Below are 26849 nucleotides of genomic sequence, written 5' to 3'. Positions count from 1 at the left end.
GGTTAAAATAACTTTCATGTATTGCTTTTAGTTGCCATTTCCAATTTGCCAGCGTCAGACTTAAGTTTGCCTCACTCCCCCCTTTCAGCTGCAAGATGATTGAGGGGATTCTTCTGCACCTTTTTCACCTGATAGCATTCGAATCAGATCAATACTTGGACTTTTCATTCCGCAGTTTTCCGACTGAAAACTGCAGAATGAAAAATCTGCGGAATGAAAAATCCACCAAGAACCAGTGGGTTCTTGGTGGATTCTGTAACGTCACTGATAAATATACTCAGATAACACAGTCCAGATTATTCCGAGTTGAGATTTTGTAGAGGAACTACGACAACAGATGGAGGCAGCATCGGAGAAACAAACGGGAGGAAATGTGCCGATGTTCTGTAAGGCATCAGCATATATATATCAGCTTCGAGTGCAGCTCCATTGTAGCTCCATAGACGACGTGAAGGGTGAAATGAAAACTAAAGATGGGATCAGATCCAGTAATGGTTTTGGACCTGATGTTGCGTGATTCATGGATGAAAATCCTTGCTGACACGGATCCAGACTCCACGCTCCTGTTCTGCTGCAGGTGGTTTAATTGTAATCTGGAAGTTCCTTCAGCAAATGTTGCATGCTAGCATGGTAACATGTACATAATGACCTCATAAACTGCACATCGATCTCTTTTATCAATGGAGAAACAAGGAAATACTTTAGACGGGATACTTGGACGGGAAGCATCCGTGATTGGAATGGCGGATGTTGACGGAGACTCAGATGAGGAGGCAATTATCGTATTAGAGGGAGAGGCAAAATCAGAGTGAAGCTGGTTTATGAGGACATTCAGAGGGAAGAAGTGTTTTTAAATAACCATTGAACATGGCTTGTCTGTGACTTTTCAAATGTCTGATGTGTCAGAGGTGAAAAGAAGAGTCTGTGATTTCAGTGACAAAGTGAGTGAGTGTTATTGTGAAATTTAGTGGCTAAATACATCAAACTGTTTCTAGAGATCTGACTGAATAACGGCGTCGTTGTTGGATTTGATCCGTTCACAGATCCAGACATGGTGATCCTGATCGGCTGCAGTTTACCTTTTGGTTGGTTTTACTCTAGAGGTTTTACAGACAAAAGAAGACGGTTATTTAAAGTTTAAATGTGAAATTAGAGCTTATTTTGTGAATGTCTCTGTATGGTCGGGTCAAACTCATTGTCGCAGCTGTACAGCATGTCAAAAATCTCATAACTTTGTTCTCAAACTCAGGTTGTCCAACCCTTCTCGTCCCGACCGCCCTGCCCAACCTTTTCAGAAACATCTGCGTAATTGGTCAGAATTTCATGGATGTTTTTTATGCATAAAAACATCCAGAAGCTTTTTTTTTTTTTCAACCAGAAAGCAGGATGAATAGTTTTGAGGATTGGAGGAAAGCAATCTGTTTCCTGCAAAGATTTGGTGAAGGTACAGCAATAATATCTCTCTAGTCAACACTTGTTGCTTCACAAAGGAACGGCAAGCACTCCAGTGATGGGCGCATGATGGGGAGCCAGTCCATCACAGGGACAGAATGACACTCAGACATAAGGACAATTTGTAGAGACCAATTACCAACATGGACCTTTTTTATTAAACTGTAGGAAGATGCAAAGGAATGCTGGGAGATATGAAGAAAAATCCCTGGATGATGTTTGAATCCTGGACCGTCTTGCTGCTAGGCAACAGCAAAACAAAACAAAAAGTCCTATTTTACTAAGTTGTTCAGCATTAACTTGCTCAATCCTATATATGTTGGATATGAAAGACAATAAATGATGCTGCTACTGAGAGTAGCTGGATGTAGTGACTTCAAGTCAGCAACTGTTTCTAAAACCATCCTTATTTTTCTCCTCCACTTTGCTCCCTGTAGCTTGGCAGCTAATTAGAAAAAAACACAAAAAAATAATTATTCTGACTTTGTAATTATAACGTTTTAACATCTCCTGTAGCCAACAAATAGCCTCTTGACACAATTTATAGTCTTACTATAAACTAGAAGAAAATATCTTACTAAAGATAAGTTTGAACATCTTAGGGTTACGTAGTTTAATTAAACTTTATTCATTGATTTCAGCTGCAATATGTAGAGAGAACAAATAAATGTTCAGATGCTGCACTGAAAACTGAATCTGATGTTAGAGAGTAAAATTATGATTAGTATCAGAAATCCATAGCAGACCTTTTTTAATAAACAGATTAAAGACTTTCAGTTCTTAAAAATGCCCTTCTTGGTTTCCTCCGGCCTCGTTCTCCCCTGGGTGTAAACGCCACCGACGCTGTGGCAGGAAGAGCAATCATCCCCAAACCTTTGACCCCGTGTTATTTAAATCTATAAACCAGAGCTCCGTAAAACAAAATAATGAGATGCAGCACCGCTCAAAGCCAACAAACAACACAAATACCACAATCATCCAAACTTATTTTGCATCGTCTCTGTTCAGCGTCCAAGGAAACGCAGCTTCACAGCAATCTGATGATTACCTGCTCCATCATTGCTGCTGAAGCCACTCCTACTGTACAGAACTGCTGAGCGAATTTCAGAGATGCTGACAATCACCCACAGAAAAAGAAAAAAAAAAACAGGACCCCACTCACACATCATAAATTGAAAATCCCTGGAGGGAATTTGCTTTGCTTCATTTAAAGGGGAGGCGGATAAACTGATATGGAATAATGTGTAAGGCAGGAGAGAAGATAATATTACACAGAGGCTGCAAAAGCTCTGTGCTTATTGAGAGGCGCCTGAAAGGAGCCCAGCATTAACAGCACAAAGCTGCGGTGAACTGGGGGAACTGGGACAGAACTTGATTGAGTTTAAGGGTTCCATATCAGTCGGTATTGATAATTATTGATTAGTTTTTTGTTTTAAATACTGAAATACTGACAAATTATTTACACGACCGCTCCTGTCTGAAGCTGTGCTACTCATTTCCTCCTTGAGCAGCGAGTACACGAGCTAGATTGACAGCGCCAAGACCCTCCTCCAGGCTCTTATTGGCTGTTGAAGTGGTACAATTCTTCAGAGAGTAAAGCAGCTCAGAGAGGAGGTTGATTTTTTCACAGATTATCTGTCAACATAGCGACAGTTTTAACAAATATGTAAAAGAAAAAAAAACTAATATTTTTAATAAAAGTTACGTACTGCAGCTACAAATGTTGTCTCTCTAAATGGCTGGAGATGATCACCAGCCTCTCCGTGATCCTACAAGGATAAGTGGTGATATATGTATGTATGTATTAGGGCTGAAACGATTCCTCGAATGATTCGAGTACCTCGATTACTAAAATTCCTCGAGGAAAATTTACCTGCCTCGAAGCTTCGTTAATTTATGTTTTATTATTTAGCGCACCGTGTTCCGGCCGGGACTTCATTTGCGTTGCGCGGAGCTCTCACTTCCGCCTCTGAGTTGTTGACAAAAGCTAAGTCTCAGCGGCATAAAGTCCAATCTTCAAGATTGGCCCGTGGGGATTTTATTGATTGATGATAATGCTCGACTTTTTATCGTTTTTGGGGAACCAATAAGCATCCTTAAAATGACTGGGGGAATGCCTGGAGTACGGCAGCATTTCTCCTCCGGGGCTGCTGGTTGAAAGCGAACGGCGGGAAGAGCGCTGAGGTGAGCGGATAGACTGAACAGGGCGGGCGGCTGAGTAGCTGATGCTTACCGTGTAAATGTAGCTTTACCGACGAACCGCACAATAAATTTCATATCCCGGTCTGAAGAAACGGGTGGCGGAGCGCATCGTACATGGCTGGTAGATGAGTTTCTGAGTGTGACCAGTGAAGGTGTCGTAAATATCCCGTATTGCTTCCCCCCGTGTTCGTCCCCCGGTCTAACGGTTCGTCAGTCCGCTGGTCTATTTCCTCCCTCCACCCCATCTTAAGTTCGTTCATTCGCCCTCTCCTCCCACTCCAGGCGGCATTTCCCGTATTTTCAAACCCAAAGCGTGACAGGTTAGGTGGCAAGGTGAGTTTAATTAATCTATTAAACTCACTGAAGATGAATACATAAACTAAAAGCTGGATTGTAGACATTTTTTATAAGCATATTTGTGAGCCTGCCTCTTTGTTATTAAATTCAATATAATTTCAGATTTTTCTATAACTTTTCTTCTGGTTAACTTAGAAAGTGAGCTATTATTGTTACAGGTTAGTTTTCTAAACTACAAAAAAAGCAACTGTTAGGGATGCTCAAATATGAAAAATTGGACTGATATTGATATCTGATAGTAACACCGGTATTATGCCAGATTTACCAATATTTCATTTTATAATTTTTTTTTATCCGATTACTCGATTAATCGTAAGAATAATTGATAGATTACTCGATTACTAAAATATTCGTTTACAACAGCCCTAGTATGTATGTATATATATATATATATATATATATATATATATATATATATATATATATATATATATATAGTGGAGCAAACTCTGCTTTCACGCTTTCATAAAGGGGGATATTAAAGTTTACGATGACAAACAGCAACACAAAAACCAAGACGAGCAGATTAGAAACATGATTTGTGTTTCTGCAAAATCTGTTAAACATTTTCAGCGTGCCAGAGGAGCGCATCCTGCAGGACGGTTTGTTTTCACATTAAAATGTCAGCGTGCAAATGGGTCTGATGACGCGTTCCTCTGCAGACGACGTGTCAGAGGAGGAAAGACTAACAGCTTGTGCAGGAAAAAAAAAAAAAAGCTCTTTGCTCTTTAGCACTTATGCTACATCCCTGCATTTCAGTCATGAGGTTCATTATTTAGGCTGGAGAAAAGAAAACACAATGATGGAGTGACGCTGCTACTTCCACCGATTTAGATAAAAACGTTGCATTTCAGGGTAAAGCACTACTACTTCTATCATAAACTAGTGGTGATGTTTAGTATTAGTTTTTGCCTCTCTCCCCCCTTTTTTCCCCCCATTTTAAGAGCATAAGCAAAGCCACTGCGTCTTGTCATAAACACATTCATCACACCTTTGCTCCCAGAAGTGAATATTGTCAGACAAATAAATGGAAAGCACTGAAAATGACCTTCAACGGCAGTGCCATCACTGCTGTGAAATATATTGATTAAATTACACTCTTTATGTTTGTGTCGCCCAAACAAAATCCATTAATCAGTCCAAGGTGTTTAGGTATGAATTGTACCCCCCTGAAACAAAGGGAGCTCCAGATAAAGGAGGTGCTATCCCAGCGGCCTCCGTCAGACGCAGAAAGACAGAAGAAGGATTAACGAGTGACACGATCTGTTGTCTGGTTTGTATCTGCTGCTTTCAGCCAGACAAACGCAAACACAGAGCTTTAAATTCAGTCACAGAGACACGCCGAAGAAAAATGAAGCGCCGTCGCCCGGTTGGCTTCCCGGCTCTCTGCGCCGCCTGTCAAAGTCACGTTAGGGATGGTTAAAGGGCCAATCTCCAGAAAGCAGATCGATGCCTTTTCAGGTGGAGAGAAGGTGGGGAATCAGTGGGAGAAAAGGGGCTTGGCGGCGCTGCTAGTAGGAGTAAAAATCCCCCCCACCCCCCCAGGATACCCGGAGTCTCTAGATTAGGGGTGTCAAAGTCAAATGGATGGAGGGCCAAATAAAAAATTTAGCTACAAGCCGAGGGCCGGATTGATCGAATGTTCATTGAATTTTTTTTAAATGACGCATATAGTCTAGTGAACCTAATTGAACCTACTGAAAACCTAACAAATATATTCCAATATGATCAGATAAATAAAGCAATATTTTCTTATGGCTCTGTCAGTAATCTTTAATTTTCAACAGACACAACTGAAATATTTTTAAAATATAATTGGATTGAAATACAATAAAATAAAGTGCAAAAATCTATTAATCCACATATGTCAGAGTCAAGGCATTTAGATGTGTCGCCGGCGACACATCTAAATTTGCAGTACCGTAATTCCGCCACACGTAGCGCTAAGTGGAAAAATTCCAACGGTTTCTGAAAGGGGAGATGTTGCACTTTCCAGCAAGTATCGGGTTAATACGGTAACTTCGCAGCTGCAGCTGCAGAGAGTGTAATTAATCCGGGGGGCACTCGTTTAATAGACGGTATATTTCGGCAATAACTTGGTGGATATTGAAAGTTCCGGTTGTTATGGATACATGGGTAAGTACATCATCTCACAGAACATTTAAAGAACTACTTACAGTTCAAATAAGGAAGATATTTTTTTTCAGACGGGGTGCCGGCTTGCTGCGGTCTGCGGGCCGGTTCTAATAATAAATCAAGATCATCCCAGGGGCCGTAAAAAACCTTCTAGCGGGCCGGATGTGGCCCGCGGGCCTTGACTCTGACATATGTGCTCTAGATCAATGCCCAGGCCTAAATGGGTGAGGAAGAAAAACAAGAGAGACGAGGACAGATGGACTGAAGTATCCTGCACCGATTGAACAAAGGCAAAGTGGAAAGTACCTTAAATGAGCAAAGTGCAGAGAGAAAATGAGGCCTGGAGCAAAGGGTGGGAACACTGGCCGTAAAAATAATTGGAGAGCGGAAACAAAAAAAACAAAACAAAAAAAACTCTACAAACAAGAGTGTCAGACTCTTCTGGAGGAGCTTCCATTCCTGGACAGCACAGAGGCAGCTGACAGGCGGACCAAACATCTTCAATTACAGTCCTCAGTTTAAGCTCGGGATTCTGCTTTTTCAGACGAATCGTTCTTTTCTTTTCTCATGGAGTCCTTTTTCTGCCTTCAGCTTTTTGCTTACATTTCATACATACGACAAAGAACAATGATATCAGCCAAGTTTAATAAACAAGAGCTATGTTGATCAAAAGCCTAAAAGATTTCCGTTAGAATAAAACTTTGAAACGACTCTACTTTTCATGCTCGTTTCACAACAGAGATGCAGCTTGGATCCGCTCTCAGAAACGTCCATATGTCTGTCAGACGGCAGATCACATGATGTGAAGAATGGGCGTGTCCACCTCCAGTCCTAGAGAGCTGCCGTCTTGCAACATGTAGGCTACGTTCACACAGCAGGTCCAACTTTGTTGCTGAATAAAATTTTTCCATGGTCGTTCATACGACTTAATAACCCCGACTGCAGTGAGATGTCTGTGTGAACGGTTTGCGTCCCCAAAGCGACCCACATGCGCAGAAGAAGAACGTCGACGTCACACAGCAGCGCTCCGTTTATGGAGGCGTTCGTGGATCGATTTTAAAGTTTGTTCAGCAACAGGAGCCGACAGTATCATCGCAAGAAAGGACAACTAATTATTGAGCATTATTGACTGCCGCGTCTTCTGCAGAGAAATCTAGTCAGAACCAGGAGTGGTCCGATTGTGACCGGATGCGTTTCACTGACACAGACTTCTTCATAAGTTCAGAATCATAATTTTCATCTGGATTTACTACGTCTTTGCTTCTTCTGGTGCAGAAACATGACGCATGTCTCACATCAATGACATGCAAGCAGGATACAATGTGGCCATTCCAGATGCTTTGGAAACAATCAGATAAATATCTGACTTAGTTCCACATGTGTAAGTGGTGCAAATCAAATTTTTGGGGGGAGTGGAAAGACTGCGGCAAAAAAAGTCGGATCTTTGTCGCATTTGAGCAAAAGAAAAAAAGAGTATTTGGGTCGCATTTGCCTTCTGAACGTACAGCTTCAACAAATCAGATTGAAATGGTTGAATTCCCTCATTAGCGTCATTCAGTCGTTCTGCAGAGGTCTGGAAACGAGCCACTCATTTAAATCCCGAGTCGAGCAGGTGAGCGCTCAGCTAACTGGAGGCAAATACATCTAAATAAAACTCTGTGGGATTTTTTTAATTTCTGTTCTCCAAGTTTATGACTAAAACAACAAAGCCTGAGAGTCAGACAATAAATAAGCGTAAGAGTTCATGTTTATTGATTGGTGTCTGAGTCACAGCAGTCTGGTAATAAAGAGCCATGAGGACGTGGAGAATAAATGGTGCCTTGCTTTCTGCACCGTGTTGCTCTAACGACCAAGATACTTAAATCCCAATGAAGCATTTATCAGGACTGTGAGGGTTCTGGCATTGGGAACTTTTGCCCCCGGAGCAAATCACGACAAACTGAAGCAGAAAAGACGAGCGGCCTTACTCTCATCGGGGTTCGGTGAGGCCAGGATGGCGCTGTGCTTCCTCTTCACCTCTTCCACTTTCTCTGCCAGAGTCTCGATGAAACCCCGGATCTCCTCTACCTGACAGCAGAGAGACAGAGAAGCAGTTTAGGCTTTACATTGAGACGGGAAGCCGGAGTGGTCGGTCTGATGCATACTGACAGACACTGTGGCCGTGGATTCTCAAACCAGAGTGACTCTGGTTTATAAACACAGGGGAAAAGGTGTAACTTTACAATGTGATTGAAAATGTTCTCAGCAATCCTGGTAAAACTTTTCACACAGAAGACAACAATGATACAAAAAAAAAATTATAATTTCCAGTCAGAAGTTTGCATACACTTGTCATGACCTTCCTAAAAGCTCAATGTTGAAATTTTTGTTTTTAATTTAAAATCCAGTTGGGATGGATATTCAGGATCTCTGTCCTGTTGGAGCACCCAGTACTGTAAAAATATAAACTATCATTGATTGTTGATACCAAAGGCAGAAAAACAGACCCTCAGCATGATGCCACCACCACCATGCATGAACGATACTGTGTTTATTGTGGCAAGTGTAGCTCAGTCCTCATCTTCTCACACTGTAAACTTTCTTCCCGCAGGACCTCAGGAGAGCAGTGGCAAAATGTATCTTTAGAGAAGCGGCTTTTTATTGACTTGCCGGCACTTTTTCTGCCTTTTTTCAGCTGATGAGCTCAAGTCTTTTCCTGGTGATTCCTCAACACTGTAAGAAAGTTAATAATACTCATAATAATCTTTACTGTCATTATAGAAACCATGTAATGAAATTACAGTAATAAAATTGGGTGATAAAAGGCACTAGGCGGCATTTAATGCCCTTATGGCTGCTGGGGATAAAACTGTCAGTCTGAATGTTTGGGTCAGATAAGTGATGGACACAATTTACTGCCCAGCAATGATCTCAGAAGCATATAGAAAAAACTGCAGAACGTGAAAAGAAGTATTATTTAGTCCATAAATATTAAAAAAAAACTTCAACAATATCAAAATGACAGAAGGACACCAGGCCAGTAACTCAACTCAGTGGCATTTTGGCGTTTAAAATTTAAAATCCAAATATAACATATTCCCCTATTTGAAGGAACATTAGAAATACTCTTTGCATTGATCTTACACAAAAGCTAAAATACACACAATCCTTACTATGTACTGCTTCAAATCATATTTACTTTGAACTCTGCGTCGTCTGCAGATCCAGGTCTGACATTTTACCCGGTCGCCTCCCACCTGCTGCCTCGTCACCAGCTGCGCTGCTCTGGGCCACCGCTTGCAGCTGGAGGAGCAGCGGGTCACATCTGCCGGCGACTTCATAAATCTGAACTTTCATCTCAGACTGTCGAGCTCCTCATCGCTGCCTCCTCCTTTACACCTGCTCCAAATTTATTTGTCTCCACGATGCAGTTGTCGTTTCTCCCTGAAAACCGTCGCCTGTCTCCTTCGCTTTCGCTCTGCCACATTCCTGAGGCCGACCTCCCCGAGCCGGGGTCGTCCCTCTCAAATCATCTCCGTAACTAACTGCTGATTGAATCTGTTTTTTTTGTTTTTTTTTAATAACAATAATATTGGCTTTAAAATGCCACAAGAGAGAGAGACTGCACACTGGCAGTTCATAAAACTTGAATGTGCGTAAGGCAGAAATAAAAAAAAAATAATATGGAAACCAATAAAGAGAAAAAGGAAGTAGAAAGTGAAACTGTTTAGAAAAGGTTTGCTAGTGAGTCATGGTGCACCTTCTAGCCCTCAAAAGACTAATTTTATTTACGTGGGAGAAAAAAAAATTTCAGAGACTCCTGAGAATCTCATTTAAATGCAATAATGCCTGAGCACACACACACAATGCACACACACACACAATGCACACACACAATGCACACACACACAATGCACACACACAATGCACACACACACAATGCACACGCACACAATGCACACACACACAATGCACACACACAATGCACACACACACAATGCACACGCACACAATGCACACACACACAATGCACACAAGCTAGCACTGCTAATACCATATCTAATTTATTAAAGGCAGAGAACATTTGCAAAACCAACCAACCAACCAACCAACCAACCAACCATCTGTCATGATTTGTCGTTCAGTTTGTGCCTCAAATTCATTAATGCGATCATAACAACCCAAAAGAAGCTCCTGCTGTTGGTAAATTACTGACACTCCTGGTAATTTCTACTTCTAAATTACATTGTTAATTTTTGAAAACTGTGCAAGTTATTATTTTATCAATAAAGCTTTTTTTGTTTGTTTGTTTTGTTTTCCCAATGCATTAAAAAATAATTTCCTACAAATGTTCTTTTAGCAAAATAACTTTGGGAAGCTCAACTCACGTAAAACCTCAGACCGACGGAAACATGTTGTGTCCTTTCAGTCGGTGACAGTTCTCAAAATAATTCAAGTTTTTATTTAGAATTTTTTTACAGCTTTCTTCAGTTTTGGATACATTTTACTAATATTTTTTAAAGACTGACACGACCTGTTAATGTCGTTATGTATCTTCCTTCGAAGGTTTGCTGGGATTTTGCTCCAGACAGAACCGGTGTAACCCAGTCAGTGGTGTCGGCTCACACACTCCCTCTTACCTTTTCAGCTCTTCCAACAAATTTTCATAACAGCTAAGATGAGGATTTTGCGACGGCCACTCCAAAACACTAACTTTGTTTTTTCTTGAACCACTTAACAGCGAATCTGGTGTTATAATTATTGTCCCACTTTGCATTTGTGTAACATTATTTACTGTATATCTTCTTATTTCATGTATGTAAACTTCTGGTTTCAGCATTTTATCATCCTGGCCTAAAACCAGGACATGTGAACATACAATGTGTCTTTTTAAGCACATTATATGTGTATGTAAATATCTGGTACAAGTGAATATAGAACTCCAGATAGAGGAATAAGAAATTTTTTTTTTCCATTGAGTTTGCCATTTATAGATATGTGTTTCAGTAAAACACAATTTATTTTAGTTATTTTTTGAACATTTATCCCAAATCACCAAGTAAAAATATCACCACATTTTCAAACATAATTTTACAGAAAAGGTAGCAAACAATCAAAGGAACTGTTCTTTAAAACTTAAATAAGTTAAAGAAAACAAGTCAATATCTAAAAAAAAAAACTAATTTCCAAACATAATTTTACAGAAAAGGTAGCAAACAATCAAAGGAACTGTTCTTTAAAACTTAAATAAGTTAAAGAAAACAAGTCAATATCTAAAAAAAAAAACGAATTTCCATCACCACTTTCCAGCTTTTTAATCTTTCACGTCGTCGCTGGGTTCATCACCTAATCAGTAAATCATTAGCCCAAATGACGCCTTCTTGTATTTAAACCACAATGGAAGGAAATGAATATTATCTGAGTAGAAATGCTGATTTTAAAATGAAAATTATAGCCGTCTCTTTTCCAAAAGCTTCCTATAATAACATCTCTGATTTGATCTAAGCTCCTTTCTTTATGAAAATCTTTTTTTTTTTCAATCATGTACAATGAAACAAATTAATGATTTGCCAGCTTGAGGCCACAGTTCCTTGCTTTTACTCTCTTCATCGTTGCATCATCAGAGGAAAGGAGCCTTCAGACAAAGAGAAAGAAGGACCGACACTAATGACGCTGACATTCGCCTTCGTGTGGCAACATGCGCCTCCAAGGCATGTTATTCATCTCAGGTGCTTTGCTGTTTGACACGAATTTATTCAAATCATGCAACCTACGTTAACTCGTATTGCTCATTCTCAACAGACTGTAAAATCCTAAAAAGATTTATTTAATTCAACATCTTTAAATATAGACTGCAAACTATTACAGTTAAAACGTAAGGAATTGTAGATACCATAAATAACAAATAAACAAAATCCTGGAACGTATACCAACGATTTCTAATCATATAATTTGTGTAGATGTGAGGATAGATTGGTATTCAGATACTATTTTTTATATATATAATATATATAAATAAAGCTTGACAAGTGGTGCCAGTATAGTGGTGGGATGTAAAATAAAAGACAAACTCAAACTGTCCATTCTACTTGCTGATATCAGAGAGAGCAAAGCTGCATAAGTCATTCATTCAGGGTTGATTTCTGCAGTAACGTGTTTTTAGGATCATTTCAGGATTGTGAGAAACATTGACACTTTTTATTCTGCTGGAGAAATCAAGCTGACAACAGTCACGTCTCCTTGAAAAGATAAAATCCTCATCGAATCTTCCACAAAATCTTCTGAAAGGGATCGAATGCAGCATTATTTTTCCAAGGCAATAAAAAGCAAATTTAATCGATATGTGTGTGTGCTTGTGTGTGCGCGTGTGTGCGCGTGCGTGTGCGTGTGCAGATGTCATGGTGTGGAAAACCAGACCCCACACACCTTTACTTTTACACAAATGGCACAAACACAGGGGAGAAATCAATAACGTCTCTCTGAGGGACAGTTTGTTGTGTGAATGGAGGACAAAGGGCTGCAGCTGTTCCTCCTCTGTCTGCTGTCCCTCCTGATCTGAACCTGAGTTAATACATCCTGTCAGGGTGAGGGACTCGTTACTACCGATTTCACTTTCCTCCCATCTGCTCTTATTACCAATTCTTCATCTTTGGTTCATGTCACTCAGTAAGAGTAAGCCTCTCTCAGTTTACCTGCAGCTCGTCTCAAACTGCTCTCTTCCTGCACCGTCAGCCAAGTTATGATTTTATGCTTCCTCCTCAGAAGCAACTCAATAAAACTATGAACATGTTGGAACTTCTATATCATAATGTGAGGCTGTTTAAGGCTGCAGGGAAAAAGGAGAGAAACAACAAAAGGGAAATCTATTTACGGTATAAGTGAGGATACTGAGAAAGTTAAATCCTATTTTTTTTTCCACTTTCTGCATGAAATGAAGCACATCCAGCACAGACATCCAAATGGTCGCCGGTTATTTATGATGTGGTGTTTCTTTCATTTACAGATCATCCCATCATTTTGGTTTTTCTGAACTTCTCATGGGAGACGAGGCAATTAATGTCAGCATCAACAGTCTGGATGGAGCCGCAGCAACAAAGAACGCTCTTCAAAAAAAAAAAATGACTCAGACGTTTGCAGCCCAAATATTTTCCCTCTGAATTATTTGAGTTGATCATAAAACATCTGGAACTTTTAAATTCAATCTGTCTGGCTCTGGACTCTGATCCAGTTCAGCGGGAAGCAGGTTTAAAAAGTCATTTATGTAAATTTATGGCTGTTCCTGCATTTTGGGGTTTTGTTTACTGTGTTTTTGTTGCAATAAATGTAACAAAATTACAAAAACAACAACTAATTTTTAAATTGCCTTATAGAGAAAGATTGAAGAGCAGACAAGAGCTTTTCTGCACAGCAGTGGCTTGGGCAACATTTCAGTTTCATATCACTGGACAAGGAGTGTTTCTAATGATTGGCCTATTCTGAAAGTTAAAAAAACAACAACATTTGTTAGAGCTTATGTAAGTGTGTTGCTTCTCAAACTGGTCAGAGCATATTTTAATATCTATAATGAAAATCTGGAAGCCCATTTTTAGAAATGATACCAACTTCAGATACCAGAAAATCTACCCAAAAAAACCTCAATCAAAGTGCTGTTTTCCACTAATATATCTCCTTTGCATATCTACAGAGGTTTTAATTGATGCACCTTGAATTCCTAGATAATTTATCCTCCTTTGTAATCTGTTTGTTGTCCCGTTTTCCTTTGAAAGCTCGAACATCAAAGCCCTGCTGGTTGGGTCTCTTTCATACATCACAAATGGCGTTCGACCTCAGCTGACCCTCTTCTGCCGCAGCATTTGCAATGACCATTTTAGCACATCAAAGATAAATCAACCGTGTCCATAAACTGACATCCATTTCTGAAACTGAAAGGACCTGACGGATGAAATATCGAAATAACAAAAATTGTCCATGAAAGAACAACGAGCCAAACGTCTTAGTAAATCGCAACAATCCCCCTTTTTACATCTGTGTCTCTGTGGGAGATCAGGCCCATTAAGGAGGCATTACAGAGCCCACTCCACTCCGACTGAAAGATGTCACAGAGTGAAGTCGGCCTGGCTCTGTGTGACTGATGACTCTCAGCGGGGCACCGTCTCTACAGAGGTACCAGAAATGGGTCCATCCTTCAGAAAACCACGATGGCTTTCAGACTGTGAGACAGAGTTTAAAAAATCCAACCTGACCCCGTCCTGATCCGACCCGACTAAATAACTTATGGGCCAGAGTCCGGAGTAATTCTAACATTAGATTTCACTGCTTTTAGACCACGGTGTAAGTAAGTAAGCAGTGTTTACTTACTTACACTCCTGTTTTTAGCTCCATCTTGTCGCTTGTTGTAACCGCAGGGTGAGTCAAGTGAAAATCAATCGGGAAGTGTGACTGATAGGAGCGGAGCCGCCTGCGGATTGTGGAGTGTGCTGCTGCGCTTGTTACAGTCTGGATAACTTCTGCATCTTTCCTACTGTCTTTATTTCCTCCACAGGTTAAACCATCTACTCCCCCATTTATGATAAGCAGATTAACATAACTTTTTATTGTGCATTATTGTTTGGTTTGTATTGAATATTGTTTGAATTCTTAAATCCTGAGCTGTTTTGTGAATCCTGGGTCTGGCTTGGGCCATAATTCCAAACTCTATTGTGATATAATGTGCAAACAGAACCTACATGTAGAAGCATACATCGCAGCGTCTGGCAAAACAAAACGAGTTCAATTACTGCTTGGTAAACGAAGTGATGACCTACACGAGCACAAGCAAACTGAAGTAAATAATGATCCACGCCACACCCAAAACATTAGCCATAGTTATAAATCATTCCTCAGCAGCAGGAGAGAAAACAGCCTGCGTTACATGGATAACAGACCAGAACGAGTGGAACCGATGTCAGAAGAGGGATGATGCCCTGGCAGATGTGGCGTTACAAAGAACCTGGTCATTAATTCATGATGGCAAGTTATGAAAGCAGGACAGAGGGGAAAACGGTGGGAAAGATTAGGAAACAAACCTGTTCAAAGAATTCCTCCATGAAGCCTTTGTCCATCCCCACAGCGACTTCATCCTCTTCTTCTGTCGTCTCCTTGCCCTGCACACAAGATACTGCTGTTATCAAAGAGAGACTAAATAAAACTGAATAAGTAAAAGACTGCAAACACATTTATAAACTGCATTCATGTTGATAAAGTTGAGATCAGACGACTTCTTTTGCATAATTGGAGGTTAAATAAAACGGCATCAACCCTCTCGCTCCTTCTCCACCCATCAGCTGATTAGAGACAAGGAGCACTTTAGTAATTAGAACCACAGATAGAGTGATTAACAACTTATTATTTAATTATGACCTGGAGGCAAACTGAATGTTTGTGGGGGTTTTTTTTCTTCTTCTTCATTTTTTTACACCTCCATTAACACATAGAACAGAATAACACATAGAAAGTTGATATTTAAACACAATTTTTAAAAAAAAGCAGACTTTTTTTCTCTTCTGGTCAGCATTATTGCCCAAAGTCTTGCTACATGTCAGGATAATGAGAGAGGGTTTTTTTTATAGAGATTAGTCATTGAGACTTTAGCTAAATTTGGAAGAAACTAGAAATGTCTCAGATGTGCTAATGTTTTATAAAACCTGAGTTACGGCCTCGTCGTGCGCTGACTGGGTCGGTTTAAATCTTGGTTTCAGGGAATCAAGATGTTAGATATTTTTTGGTATTATCATTTTGTTATTACTTTAGTTCATATTCAGTCTAATGTTAATCAGTATTATTGTGATTTTTAGTTTAAAGTGTTCTCTTCTTTATGTGTGTATAAACTGACCTGGAGGTTACGACTGACTGTTTCATCTTCATGTGAGACAGTTAACTCTGTGTTTCCCAGACCTTAATTCTTATCAACCAGAATACCTCCTAACTGCCTGTGAGCAGTCGTATTTTGTCTCTTGTTTATCCTCCCTCTTTGTTGACAGTTTGACCGAGATTTGAACTGGGCTCAGATCGTAGATCAGATATCACACCTGGAACTGAGTTGCTGGTTTGTTTAGGTTAGAAGTTTTACGACCTTTGTTGTTCTTCCTGACTGCCCCTTTTGGTTGTTCTGCTTGACAATAAAACAGGGGCTCGCGTGGAAGGAGATCAGAATTCTCTGTGAACGGCCTGGAGAGGCCGTGGCGGAGGGTTCTCCTTTTGCAAAAGCTTTGTCTATAAAATTCATATACGTTGTCTGTGGTCTTTTATATAGGTTCGAGAAAAATACCTATCACAAGAGGCATTCAGGATCCTTCATGATGATTTTTAAATAATGCAACCATAACCAGACACACAGGAGGAATATTGTGGAGCCACAAGTGGGAGAAAGGAGTGGTGTCTAGTTGGTTGAATTAGCTAAAAGAGACATTTAACAAAAAAAGTCTCTCAACAAAGTCTAACTCCAGAACCTGGATATAGGAATGGATCGTTAGCAGGAACAATCAGGATTTAATGACATCCTGAAGATGAAACACATCTAAACTATGACCCTCAAAAATTTTAATAAGTGAAAATTGACTCCAAATTATCTGAGAATATCCTAGATGTCATTTACCAAACCTGGAAAGCCTGGAATCTCCTGTCTGACAGCGAAAACGTGACCTCATCAGCAGCAGCAGCACACGGTCGACATCAGACAGGTCTTTTTCATGAATCATGTAAATTCAGACAGAAAACATGAAAATAAAAGAGAACATTCTAATTTCCCGTCATGTAGCCGGTGATTCATCATGAAATAAATGCTTATTCCTAATCACATATCAGCCATTATGCTGCATTAGCAGGGATCTCATGTGGCTTCATCTCATTCATTTAGCCCCTGTCAAACTAATTCACAGGCCCATTATGAGATCCATTTGCTTATCAACATTGTAACGGCAGGCTGGCTGCACTTTTCATCTTTTTTTTTCTGCCTGATGTTCCTTCATTTTATTCGGGGATTTTAACAGGAGACAACGTCTGCAATTTCTTTCCAAATCTTCACTTCAGTAAAAAAAAAAAAAAAGGGGGGGAATCAGTGAAATCTTGTTTGTCAAAATCAGCTACAGTGAGAGGATTTTCACGAGAGCTCCAGTCAGAGGAGGGATCCTGTAAGAGCTTCAGATGTAGCTTCAGATGTACTCTCTGGTCTCTTTCAGGCATTAAGTCCAATCAATATTTAAAACACACAGATGTACAGAGACATTATGATCAAACTATTATTATTATTATGAGCTTCATACGCTGGCTGCTCCATTCACCCAGACAAAGGCAGGAAAGTGAATGCATTACATTCACTGGGAGACATAAAGCTTACAGTCAAATGAGGCAGATAAACAAATATCTGATGGGAAGAAGAGTTACCCAGGTCTATGCAACATTAATCTACAGCTTAATGTTTAAAGCACTCAGACTTGTTTGTATGCTTATGGATGTAAATGTCTTCCTACTGAAAATACTGTATGGCATTTTGGTTCTTTTCTAAATATTAGAGCGATTTAAATACTTCTGTCAAATTCAGTTTAATGAATTAAACTAAACATGTTTTTAATGTTGAAAAAATAAGCCACGAGCACTTTAGATTATAATGGAGTATTAGGGGTATCACAGATTAAAGAAAAAATAAATAAATAATGAGGCAGCAGAAGAATATTTTTTTGCCCAACAAATATATATAAATATGGCCTTAAAAGAAATCCCACTTTGCAATTAAAGCCTTGAAATTGGCCTCTGTCTCTTTAAGAAGCTCCTGATCTTCCCTCAGTGTGTCATCACACCAATGCTTCTCCATGATGCCGTTTACGACCGTTCTTATAAGCTCAGCAGACGTGTAGCTAAATGATGCTGCCACTAGTCTGGAGGAGCTGAGTGATGAGGAAGGGGTTCGCTCTGTGGGGCTACAGATCCAAACTTGGTGGGAATCGGCGGCGCTCGGTGAGACCAAGCGATTAGGCGTCCCCGAATGGTTGCCATGGGAGATTAAAGGATTTATCAAACATGCATGAAAAAGAAAAATCAATGCAACACTCCAGGTGTGTTTTTGATGAAGGAATAACTTAATGTAAAGCTCAAAAAAGTCAACTTTAAATAATACTTCACCTTTAACTTTTGTTCAATTAAAAGCTTGGGGAGTTATTTAATTCCTCTGTCTAAAGCTTCTATCAATATTTTCTCAACATTCATGACAAAATTGAAAAATTTGCCTTATAAAAATCTAAATTTTAAATCAGTTGTAACGTACAAGAAAATATGCTGGAAATGCATCTTTGTCAAGTTCTTTGCTGTGCGAAAAAACAGTGAATGAAAATCATGTTGTGCTTTTAATTAGCGCCGTCCTCTGTGTTGGGCTTCAACATGAGAATAGCTGACGGAGACGACCAGAAGGGAAAAAGAAAAGAGGCACAATGAGGAGATGAGTTAAAAACACAGACGAGAGAGAAAAAAAATGTTGTGAACCAGGGTTAGCTGGAGATGCTGAGATAGTTGGCACAAATCTTAGTGAGAGGAACACAGAGCCACTGTCATCACTCTATTATTTGGGCCCACTCAAGATATATTTAACCCAACACAAACTTTTTTTTTTTTTTTTTAATTGTGAAAACAGTTTATATTCCCGGCAGAAACTCTCCTTAAATAACCTCAGGATACAAATATCTGAGGGAGATCATATTTAACGCTGACATACATCGAGGAGTAGGTCCTGCTGCTTTTTCACTTCGGCTGCGGTTCTGTCCAAACGGCGGTTCTGCACAAAGCGGGACGAACGCTGTAAAGGCTGCCTCAGCAGGATGCAGAGGAGGAAAACAGGCAGGCACTCAGAATAGGCTGAGCGAGCGCTGTTCAGCCTCCACAGAGGGATGCTGTATCCCCTGCAGAGAGATAAGGGCTCTGGTCTGTTTTCTTTTTTGTTTTGTTTTTTTTTTTTACTTTTCGGTCAACCAACAGCAGCAAAGTCGCCACCCCCGGAGTCTCCACCTCCCACCCAGATCTGGAGCTCCCGCTGAGCCAAAAAGAGTCTGCGGAGGCCCTCGACTGTCCACTCAGCCCACAGACTTGACTGTCCACACACAGCAGATGCTCTGAGCCAGACACAAAAACATACATCTACACATCACAGATGACACACTTATAATACGCAGCAGATGGCACACACATGCGCACGCACACACACACAAAGAAAACAAGGTCTATAAACGAGCCGTTCCTCAGTGGACCATAACCCGTAACATGCTCTCCGCCTCTGGGCTCATGCTCGGGCGCGACGTCCCAGCGGCAGGTGATGCTGTCACCCAATTGCGCCGATCGTCAGATTGAAGAGTTTTGCATCAGCAGGGAAGTCTTTCCATGAAGACAGAAGAGCCCACACATCCAGAGCACACAGAAAGATGGAAAAGAAGCTTATTCCATTCGATCAACCAAGTTGAGTTGTGTTGTGCAGCAACAAAGCCGGTTCAAAGTGCTTTATATCATAAAAACACAAAGATAAAAAGTCATAAAAACAACATCAGAGTCACCAACTGAGAAATCAGTAACAATTTTGTTGAGTGCCATCATCAAAATCATCAACACAAATCAAATGTGTTGGTCAATGCTCCATTTATTTTGGTTCAAAACCAACTCTAAACAGGTGAGGTTTCAGTTTACATTTAAAGGCATTCAGCGTTTCAGCTGTTTTGCAGTTTTCTGGAAGTTTGTTCCAGATATGTGGTGCATAGAAGCTGAGTGCTGCTTCTCCATGTTTGGTTCTGGTTCTTAATCCATAGAACCAGAAGACCTGAGAGGTCTGGCAGGTTGATACAACAACAGCAGATCTTTAATGTATTCTGGTGCTAAGTCGTTCAGTGATTTATAAACTAACAAATATTTTTAAGTCTGAGCTGCTGGGAGCCAGTGGGAGACAAAGCAGACAAGATACATAAGAAGTATGAATTTCTATCAGAAGGCAGAAATGAGGGAAAAATACAGCAACACAACAATTACTGAAAGCTGTGAAAGTGCCACACAAGGTGCAACAAGAACCCAGACAGACGCAGGGAGCTGTGAATGCAGCAGCTCTGTGCTTAACAGCAATCTCAGAGTTGCATGTGATAACAGACGAGACGCAGCTCCTGCAGAGGTGAAAAGACATACAACTGCAGTTCTTTGCTGTCCTTTTTTGTATTTCCAGTTTTAAAAGCCAACCTGTTTCTGGCATCTCTGTATGAGAGCCGGTTGAAGTCAGACTCATAAATAAACCGTCAGCTGCACCGGGAAGCCATGTGAAAATAACCAAGTTTAAAATCACAAGGCAGGGAGACAGATTGCTTCTGTGCTTACACAGGCATGCACAGAAAGCCTCAGGTTATAGACGAGCACGTCGCTATTAGAAAGACAGGAAATACGGAAATTTTATGTTTTCTTTGTGCGGCACTCGTTAAGTCCATGTATTTCAATCTTCTTGATAACAGTGACATGAAGTTTAAACTGAACCATTTGTGTCTGTGGATGATCACCATCAAATAACTGCCTCAGGTGCTAAGAAAGCTAATCTCATTTGCCGCTTTACAGATCGCTTCTGTTTTGGGGGTGGGGGGGTGTTGTCATGAATGCGTCTGAATATTAAAAAAAAATAGGAGTTAATTTTTGCAAAGGAAACAGTGATCCACATACACTCGACCAAATGTGAAAATGCACTGACTGCTCGTTATGGTGTTAATAACTGGTTGTGCCATCTTTCGTGACAATCAAGAAACATAACTTGTAAAGCCTGGACTTTGACTGGGACACTGAAAACATCATCTTGTTTTGGGTTTTTTCAGCTCCTCAGAGGCGCTTCAGATCACTGTCCCTGCATGAGCTTAAGGTCGGGGACCGATGGCTGCGTAACCTCTTGAGATCATGGTTCCATTACTATACCACCACAATGTTTAACTGTTGGTATTATTTTTCTTAAATGCTACAGTAGTTTCACGGTGGTTTTAAGTCTCAAGGGTTTCACCTCAATTCACAGTCAAGCCTAATTTCTCTAACGATTGAGATATTGAACAATATTGTCATCACATCCTCAGAATCTAAAAGGATGGGGCAAAGAGCAGTAAATAATTTAAAGTGTTGAATAATGACTTAAATACAAAATGTTTTTATTTTGATGGCACGGGTAAAACAAATATGTTACTTCATAGATAAACACATCCTAAATTATGCATTTATGCCTGACATATTCAGCCCACTTCAAAACAAACCACAGTTTGTTCTTCCATTGTTCCAGACATTTTGTGCCGGTGATAACACACTCTGGTACAGACCAAACAAGTGGGGTAACACTTTATTTGAAGGGGTGTGCATAAGACTGACATGACACTGTCATGAACATAAAGAAGTCTTTATGAATGTTTATGACAGTTGTCATGAAGTGTCATTCAGTAAATAATGACACTTTTAATGCAAAGTTGCTCTAAAAGTTGCATTAAAAGTCCATTAAAAGTGCCAACTTTGCATGATTTTGTAAATAATGATACTTTAATGCAAAATTGCCACTTTTAATGGACTTTTAAAGCAACTTTCAGAGCAACTTTGCATTAAAAGTGTCATTATTTACTGAATGACAACTGTCATAAATATTCACGAAGACTCCTTCATGTTCCTAACAGATGCTATGTCATGTTTTTGACAGTGTCATGTCAGTCTTATGCACACCCCGTCAAATAAAGTGCTACCGAAAATGTTCTATATATGAAAAATTGAAAAATGAAATGAATTTCACACCTTGAAATTGAATCTCTGTAGCTTTAAGAAATCTGTTCTTTCTGAAGCTATGTTTTCAGGACGTTGTTACATTGCTCCTCTATTAACCCTTTAACAAAGTTATTACCAGCATCTCGCTGAGAGGTTGCTCATATAATGAGCCCAGCAGATTCTACCAGGTTTTGCTAATTGCTGCTGGTTAGTCTGAAGGAGCTGAGTGGGGGCGCTGTGGCGTAGGGCTGCTCTGGGAGGTGAAAGCTCGGCTTGGAAACTGCAGCTCTGAGGCAGAGCTGGATTCATGTTCACGTTTTGAATGGTTGCTACGGGAGATTAAAGTATTTCTCAAACGTGCTTGAATGAGTCAAGGCAACACTGGAGATGTTTCTGATGAGGAAATAATATTATAACATGATGAAAATCTCAAAAAAGTTGCTTGAATATAATATTGCCCCTTTAATACAGCATTCAGCTAGAGAGACATTCATGTGCTCATTATTATAAAGCTGCAGCTAACATGAACAGATTGTTATGAGTCATTAACAGCCCATAATTCAGCAATATCACTGGCTAATATTCAAACACATCTTTTCACAGAACGACATGCACAGCAGCTGCAGCTCACATACCTGATTCCTTTCACTGCCGTTTCACTTTCCTATTGCATTTTGGGGCAATGAATTGCTTATTTTCATATTTTAAAAAATAAATGCTATTTGACTCTTTGTGTATTTTTAATATTGCACAAAACAGGTTTAAGTAGTTAGATGAAAAACCTCCAGAATGTCAATATTTTTATCCAATAACTCTATTAATCGCCAGAATAATCGATTACCAATATAATTGCAAGCTGTAGCACTAACTCAGTGTAATCTAAGATTTAATTCTCCATTCAGTATCCTGACAAAAAGGCACACTGGCAGCCCAGAGACAATGCTAACACTTTGAAACCACGAATCATCAGCGGACTGACAGAGGACCTGTCAGAGTGAATGACTGGCTGACGGAGGAGGAGGACAGGGTGTAGGTTGATTGAAACCTGGAAATTATACAACTGGAGAGGCAGCGCGACTGATGAGCGGACACGGGCAGCGATAGAGTGAGCCGGGAGAAGACCACCCGAGTGTAAAACTCATTCAGTCCCTGTCTCATTACTGTTCTCCCTGTTACAACATCGTCAGCAGAGGAAAGCCACAAGTGTCTGTCGTTCGGAGAGTACACTAATGATTAGTTTCTGTATCTGAGAGAAGAAAAAGAGCTAAAGCGATTTTTTTTTTGCTTCATGCAGAATCGCTGAGAAGTATACAGAAATATCCTCGGTAGAATCTAAAAGTAAGAAGGTTTTTGTTTCCGTTTGTGTCAAATTATTGCAAAATCTTGGAGCAGAAGACTTTGACTTTAAACCATCCATTTATAAATAAAGAACAATACAGTAAAATTATGAAAGGCAAAAACTTTTATACATTTAGGTCTGAGAAATATTAATTAGAAGCAATGCAAAAAATTATTGTTAAATCTAAAAATGTTATGAATAGATTGAGTTATACTGAATGTGCAGCAGCTGCATTGATTGCTCACTGCCTATTAAACAGAATATCTAATTTTCAACTTGATCACAGTGATACCGAAGGCATAATTCAGATTTTTCCAGTGAAGTACACTGGTTGCAAAGACGACAACAGAAGAGGCAATCTTGCATTTTTAAGCTTCTTCTACTGTAGATAACTAAAGACCAGTCAGAGTATTAAAAATAGGAAACAAATCAATTGAATGCAATTAATTACAGTTCTCAAAGACACAATGTAAAGCAGTTCTGAGCTACAAGAAAAAAAAAAATTGGTCACAAAGCTGATTGGTCAATGACTCAATGCAATCACCTGTATGCCACCTAATCAGGTGGAAGAACTGCTGAAAAATCTAAGATTTCATGCTTTCATCTGTCCACTGTGTCCACATGCTTACTAAGAAACAGGGATTGCTGCAGAGTCAGTGACTCAGTGCCTCCATCTGTCCCCTGTTGTCACATGTTCTCCCAGGATTTGCAGTTTCTGTAAAGTCAGAGACTCAAGGAAATTAACTGTCCATTATTACCACATGCTTATCCAGGTGGAAGGATTGCCACTGTAGCCAAATGCTTGCTCAGAAAGAGGAAGAGGGATTCCTGCAGAGTCAACGATTTGATGCAATTATCTTTCTTAGGAGAGATTGCTGCGAATCATCCTTTCAACTTTAACAGAAGTCATGATGGCTGCAAAGTCAATGACTAAATGTATCTGTCCAGGCTTCCTTATGTAACTTTCTACTAAATGACTGCATGAGTTTTGGTTGCGTGTGGGACGTATGCAATTAAATTAGAATCTGCCTTGGACTAGATCAGTCTGATTTTGTAGGTACGAACCGGATCTGTTTGTTTCTTAAAGTCCCTTACATTTGCTGTGAACTGGCACTCTATTAAAAAGCTGAACTAAACCTCCTGCCGTTTTTCTGACAGTCACTGTGAATTACTTCTCATTTTAAGACTCCTGCATAGTTATAAAATGCCTAACAATTTCCTGTTGCTCTCTCAGTGTCCTTCTCCTTTAATTATCTTCTCTCTCTTATCCACCTCACCTGTCATTTTGACACCTCCTTCCTACAGAGTGGAGCTCGACTACAGAATCATTACCGCAGCAGAGCCACACACCGTGGACTCGGTTACCTTTCTCCCCTCTCCACACTTCATCACTTTCTTTTGCTTCTGTCCAGACTTTAAATTTTATATTGCATCTGTCACAACATTTCGCTGTGCTACGTTTCTGCTAAATTAAATAATTTATTCCTCTTCAACCCCCCTCCCAACCACCTTCCTCACATCTTTCTGACCTTTAACAATGCAATCATCAGAGTGATGCCATTTAAAAGCGCATAAACACAAATTTACAAAGGTCCGCACAGCAAAAGGTTAAATAATGACTTATAATGCGATAGTACCTTGACATTGCACGGATTGATATCAGTCGGTTTCAGGTGTACATCTGTCAGCTCTCAGAGAGACATCTATTTGTGACACAGAGACTCACATGAGAGAAGTGACCTTTCAGCCCAAGTCCTGATTTTTTTCCCCCCATGTTTCGGCTTCATACCTCATAATTAGTCGACGGGTCGGGGTGTGACTATATGAATTACACATGATAGAAGATTTTCATACACCAACTCTTCCATCCTGTGTGAGTGTGCGTGTGTGTGAGAGTGAATCGGGTTTTTATATCCTTGTGGGGACCTATCTACAATATGAAGTTGTGGGGACCCTGCTCCTTGTGGGGACATTTTCTTGGTCCCCATGAAGGGAAATGTTGTTATGGGGTTAGGGGTTACGTATGTCATGGTTAGGGTTAGGGTAAGGGTTACAGTTGGCATTAGGGGTAGGGTAAGCGTTAGGCTGCAGAAAATGAATGGAAGTCAATGTAAAGTCCCCACAAGTCATGAAAACATGACTGTGTGTGTCTGCAGGCAGGAGAAAAAGGCTGGCCAGTGTTCAGTTTGGCAGGAGTGGGAGAGAAAATGTCATAAAGCCTCAATTGAACTTTATTGACAGATCACAGGCTGGGAAGAAGAGATGTGCTGTCACAGCATTTTCTCTCCACCCATATCTGCTGCTCTGACTTTCCTGTGAAATATGGGAAAGCTGCAGTGTGCTGCTAGTCGCTGACCATAAAGGATTATGACACGATCCATGCTCTACTAACACAATAATGCTGTGGCAATGGAGGAGAACGTGTAACAAGGTGTGGGAGGAAAAAGCAGGACATGATGAAAGAAAAAGAAACAGGAAACAGGGCTAGGGAAAAATAAAGCTGAGGAACATTTTAAAGAAATTAACATCAACGGTTTGCCAACTTTTTTAATCATTAGATAATCTACTAAATGCTTAATTTTCACTTTGTTATAAATGGCTTAAATTAAGCAGAAACATCAAATATTTAGGTAGCATGCTTGGAATTTTTTTTTTCTAGATTTAAATGTTTTTAACAATTTATAATTTCCAGACAAAGCAGTTGTTTAACAATCTAATAGAAAATGAATTACAAATTTATTTACATATCTTGTGCTCTTTTTAACTTTTGGCACAAACCTCAATGTATTATTGGTGGATTACTTAGTGCTAGACCAACACAGACAATAATTTGTAGTTTTCTTTTTTCTTGTCATTTGTGGATGTGGACAAAATAATTGGTACCACTCCAAAGCCCATAACGGTCACTGAAACACCTTGAAACTGATAAAAGTACATATTTTTAAAAATGACTGAAAATTAAACAATTAAATTTTTTAAATGTGATACAACAGAATCATTAAAAAAAACACACAATAAAACAGACTAAGAAAACAAGCCTGAACAGAAACGATGCTACCTCTTGAAAAGATTGAAAATAATTTGACCACAGGGACACGTTCAACTAAATCTGTGCAAGGTAAGTTGGAATATCAAGATTATCGAGGTATTCTGGAGAGAAATGTGCTGCCTAGTTTCAGTACGCTTTGCCTCGGTCAAAGGTCATAGGTCATCCACAAACACCCAGGAATAGCTAAGAGCAACGCATTGGACCATTCTGATCTAAATACCATTGAACATCTGTGGAAAGAGTAGAATGAATTAATTTAGCGGCAATGCTGATAATTGTTTCTCTTCTGTCTTAAATAAAAAAGATCGTGTTATACATTTTGTATATTTTTTTTATACAAAGGGACAATTATCTGCTTTATTGTCATGCTTGGGTGAACAAGTGCTTGAATTCAGCACACTGCCAATTTCTGACACACATTGAATCTAAATTTTGGTGACGGATATCGCGCTGAAAATCGTTTCAGACCATGTTTCCCTGCCAACCGAAGCATTTTCCACGAGACAATGTGTTCATGTTCATTGACTGCAGATGTTTATCCCACTAAGGAGCCTCTGCCAAAAA

The 26849-nt window shown here is 39.8% G+C and overlaps 1 protein-coding gene across 3 annotated transcripts in view; it reads right to left on the bottom strand.

The window, feature by feature from the left end:
• The window catches only part of stx1a (syntaxin 1A (brain)), a 58963-nt gene that overhangs the window by 25250 nt on the left and 6864 nt on the right, over positions 1–26849 (bottom strand). For all 3 annotated transcript variants that reach the window (XM_014986918.2, XM_014986920.2, XM_014986919.2), the window contains exons 2-3: positions 15192–15269; positions 8115–8214 (exon numbers count right to left, since the gene is read on the bottom strand). In XM_014986918.2, coding sequence (XP_014842404.2) covers positions 8115–8214; positions 15192–15269 — 178 coding nt within the window. The remainder of the gene's footprint in view (positions 1–8114; positions 8215–15191; positions 15270–26849) is intronic.

Source organism: Poecilia mexicana, unplaced genomic scaffold, assembly GCF_051168715.1.
Source record: "Poecilia mexicana isolate PSO_F unplaced genomic scaffold, ASM5116871v1 scaffold_13, whole genome shotgun sequence".
NCBI classification, from domain to species: domain Eukaryota; kingdom Metazoa; phylum Chordata; class Actinopteri; order Cyprinodontiformes; family Poeciliidae; genus Poecilia; species Poecilia mexicana.
This window is presented reverse-complemented; position numbering and strand designations above follow the sequence as displayed.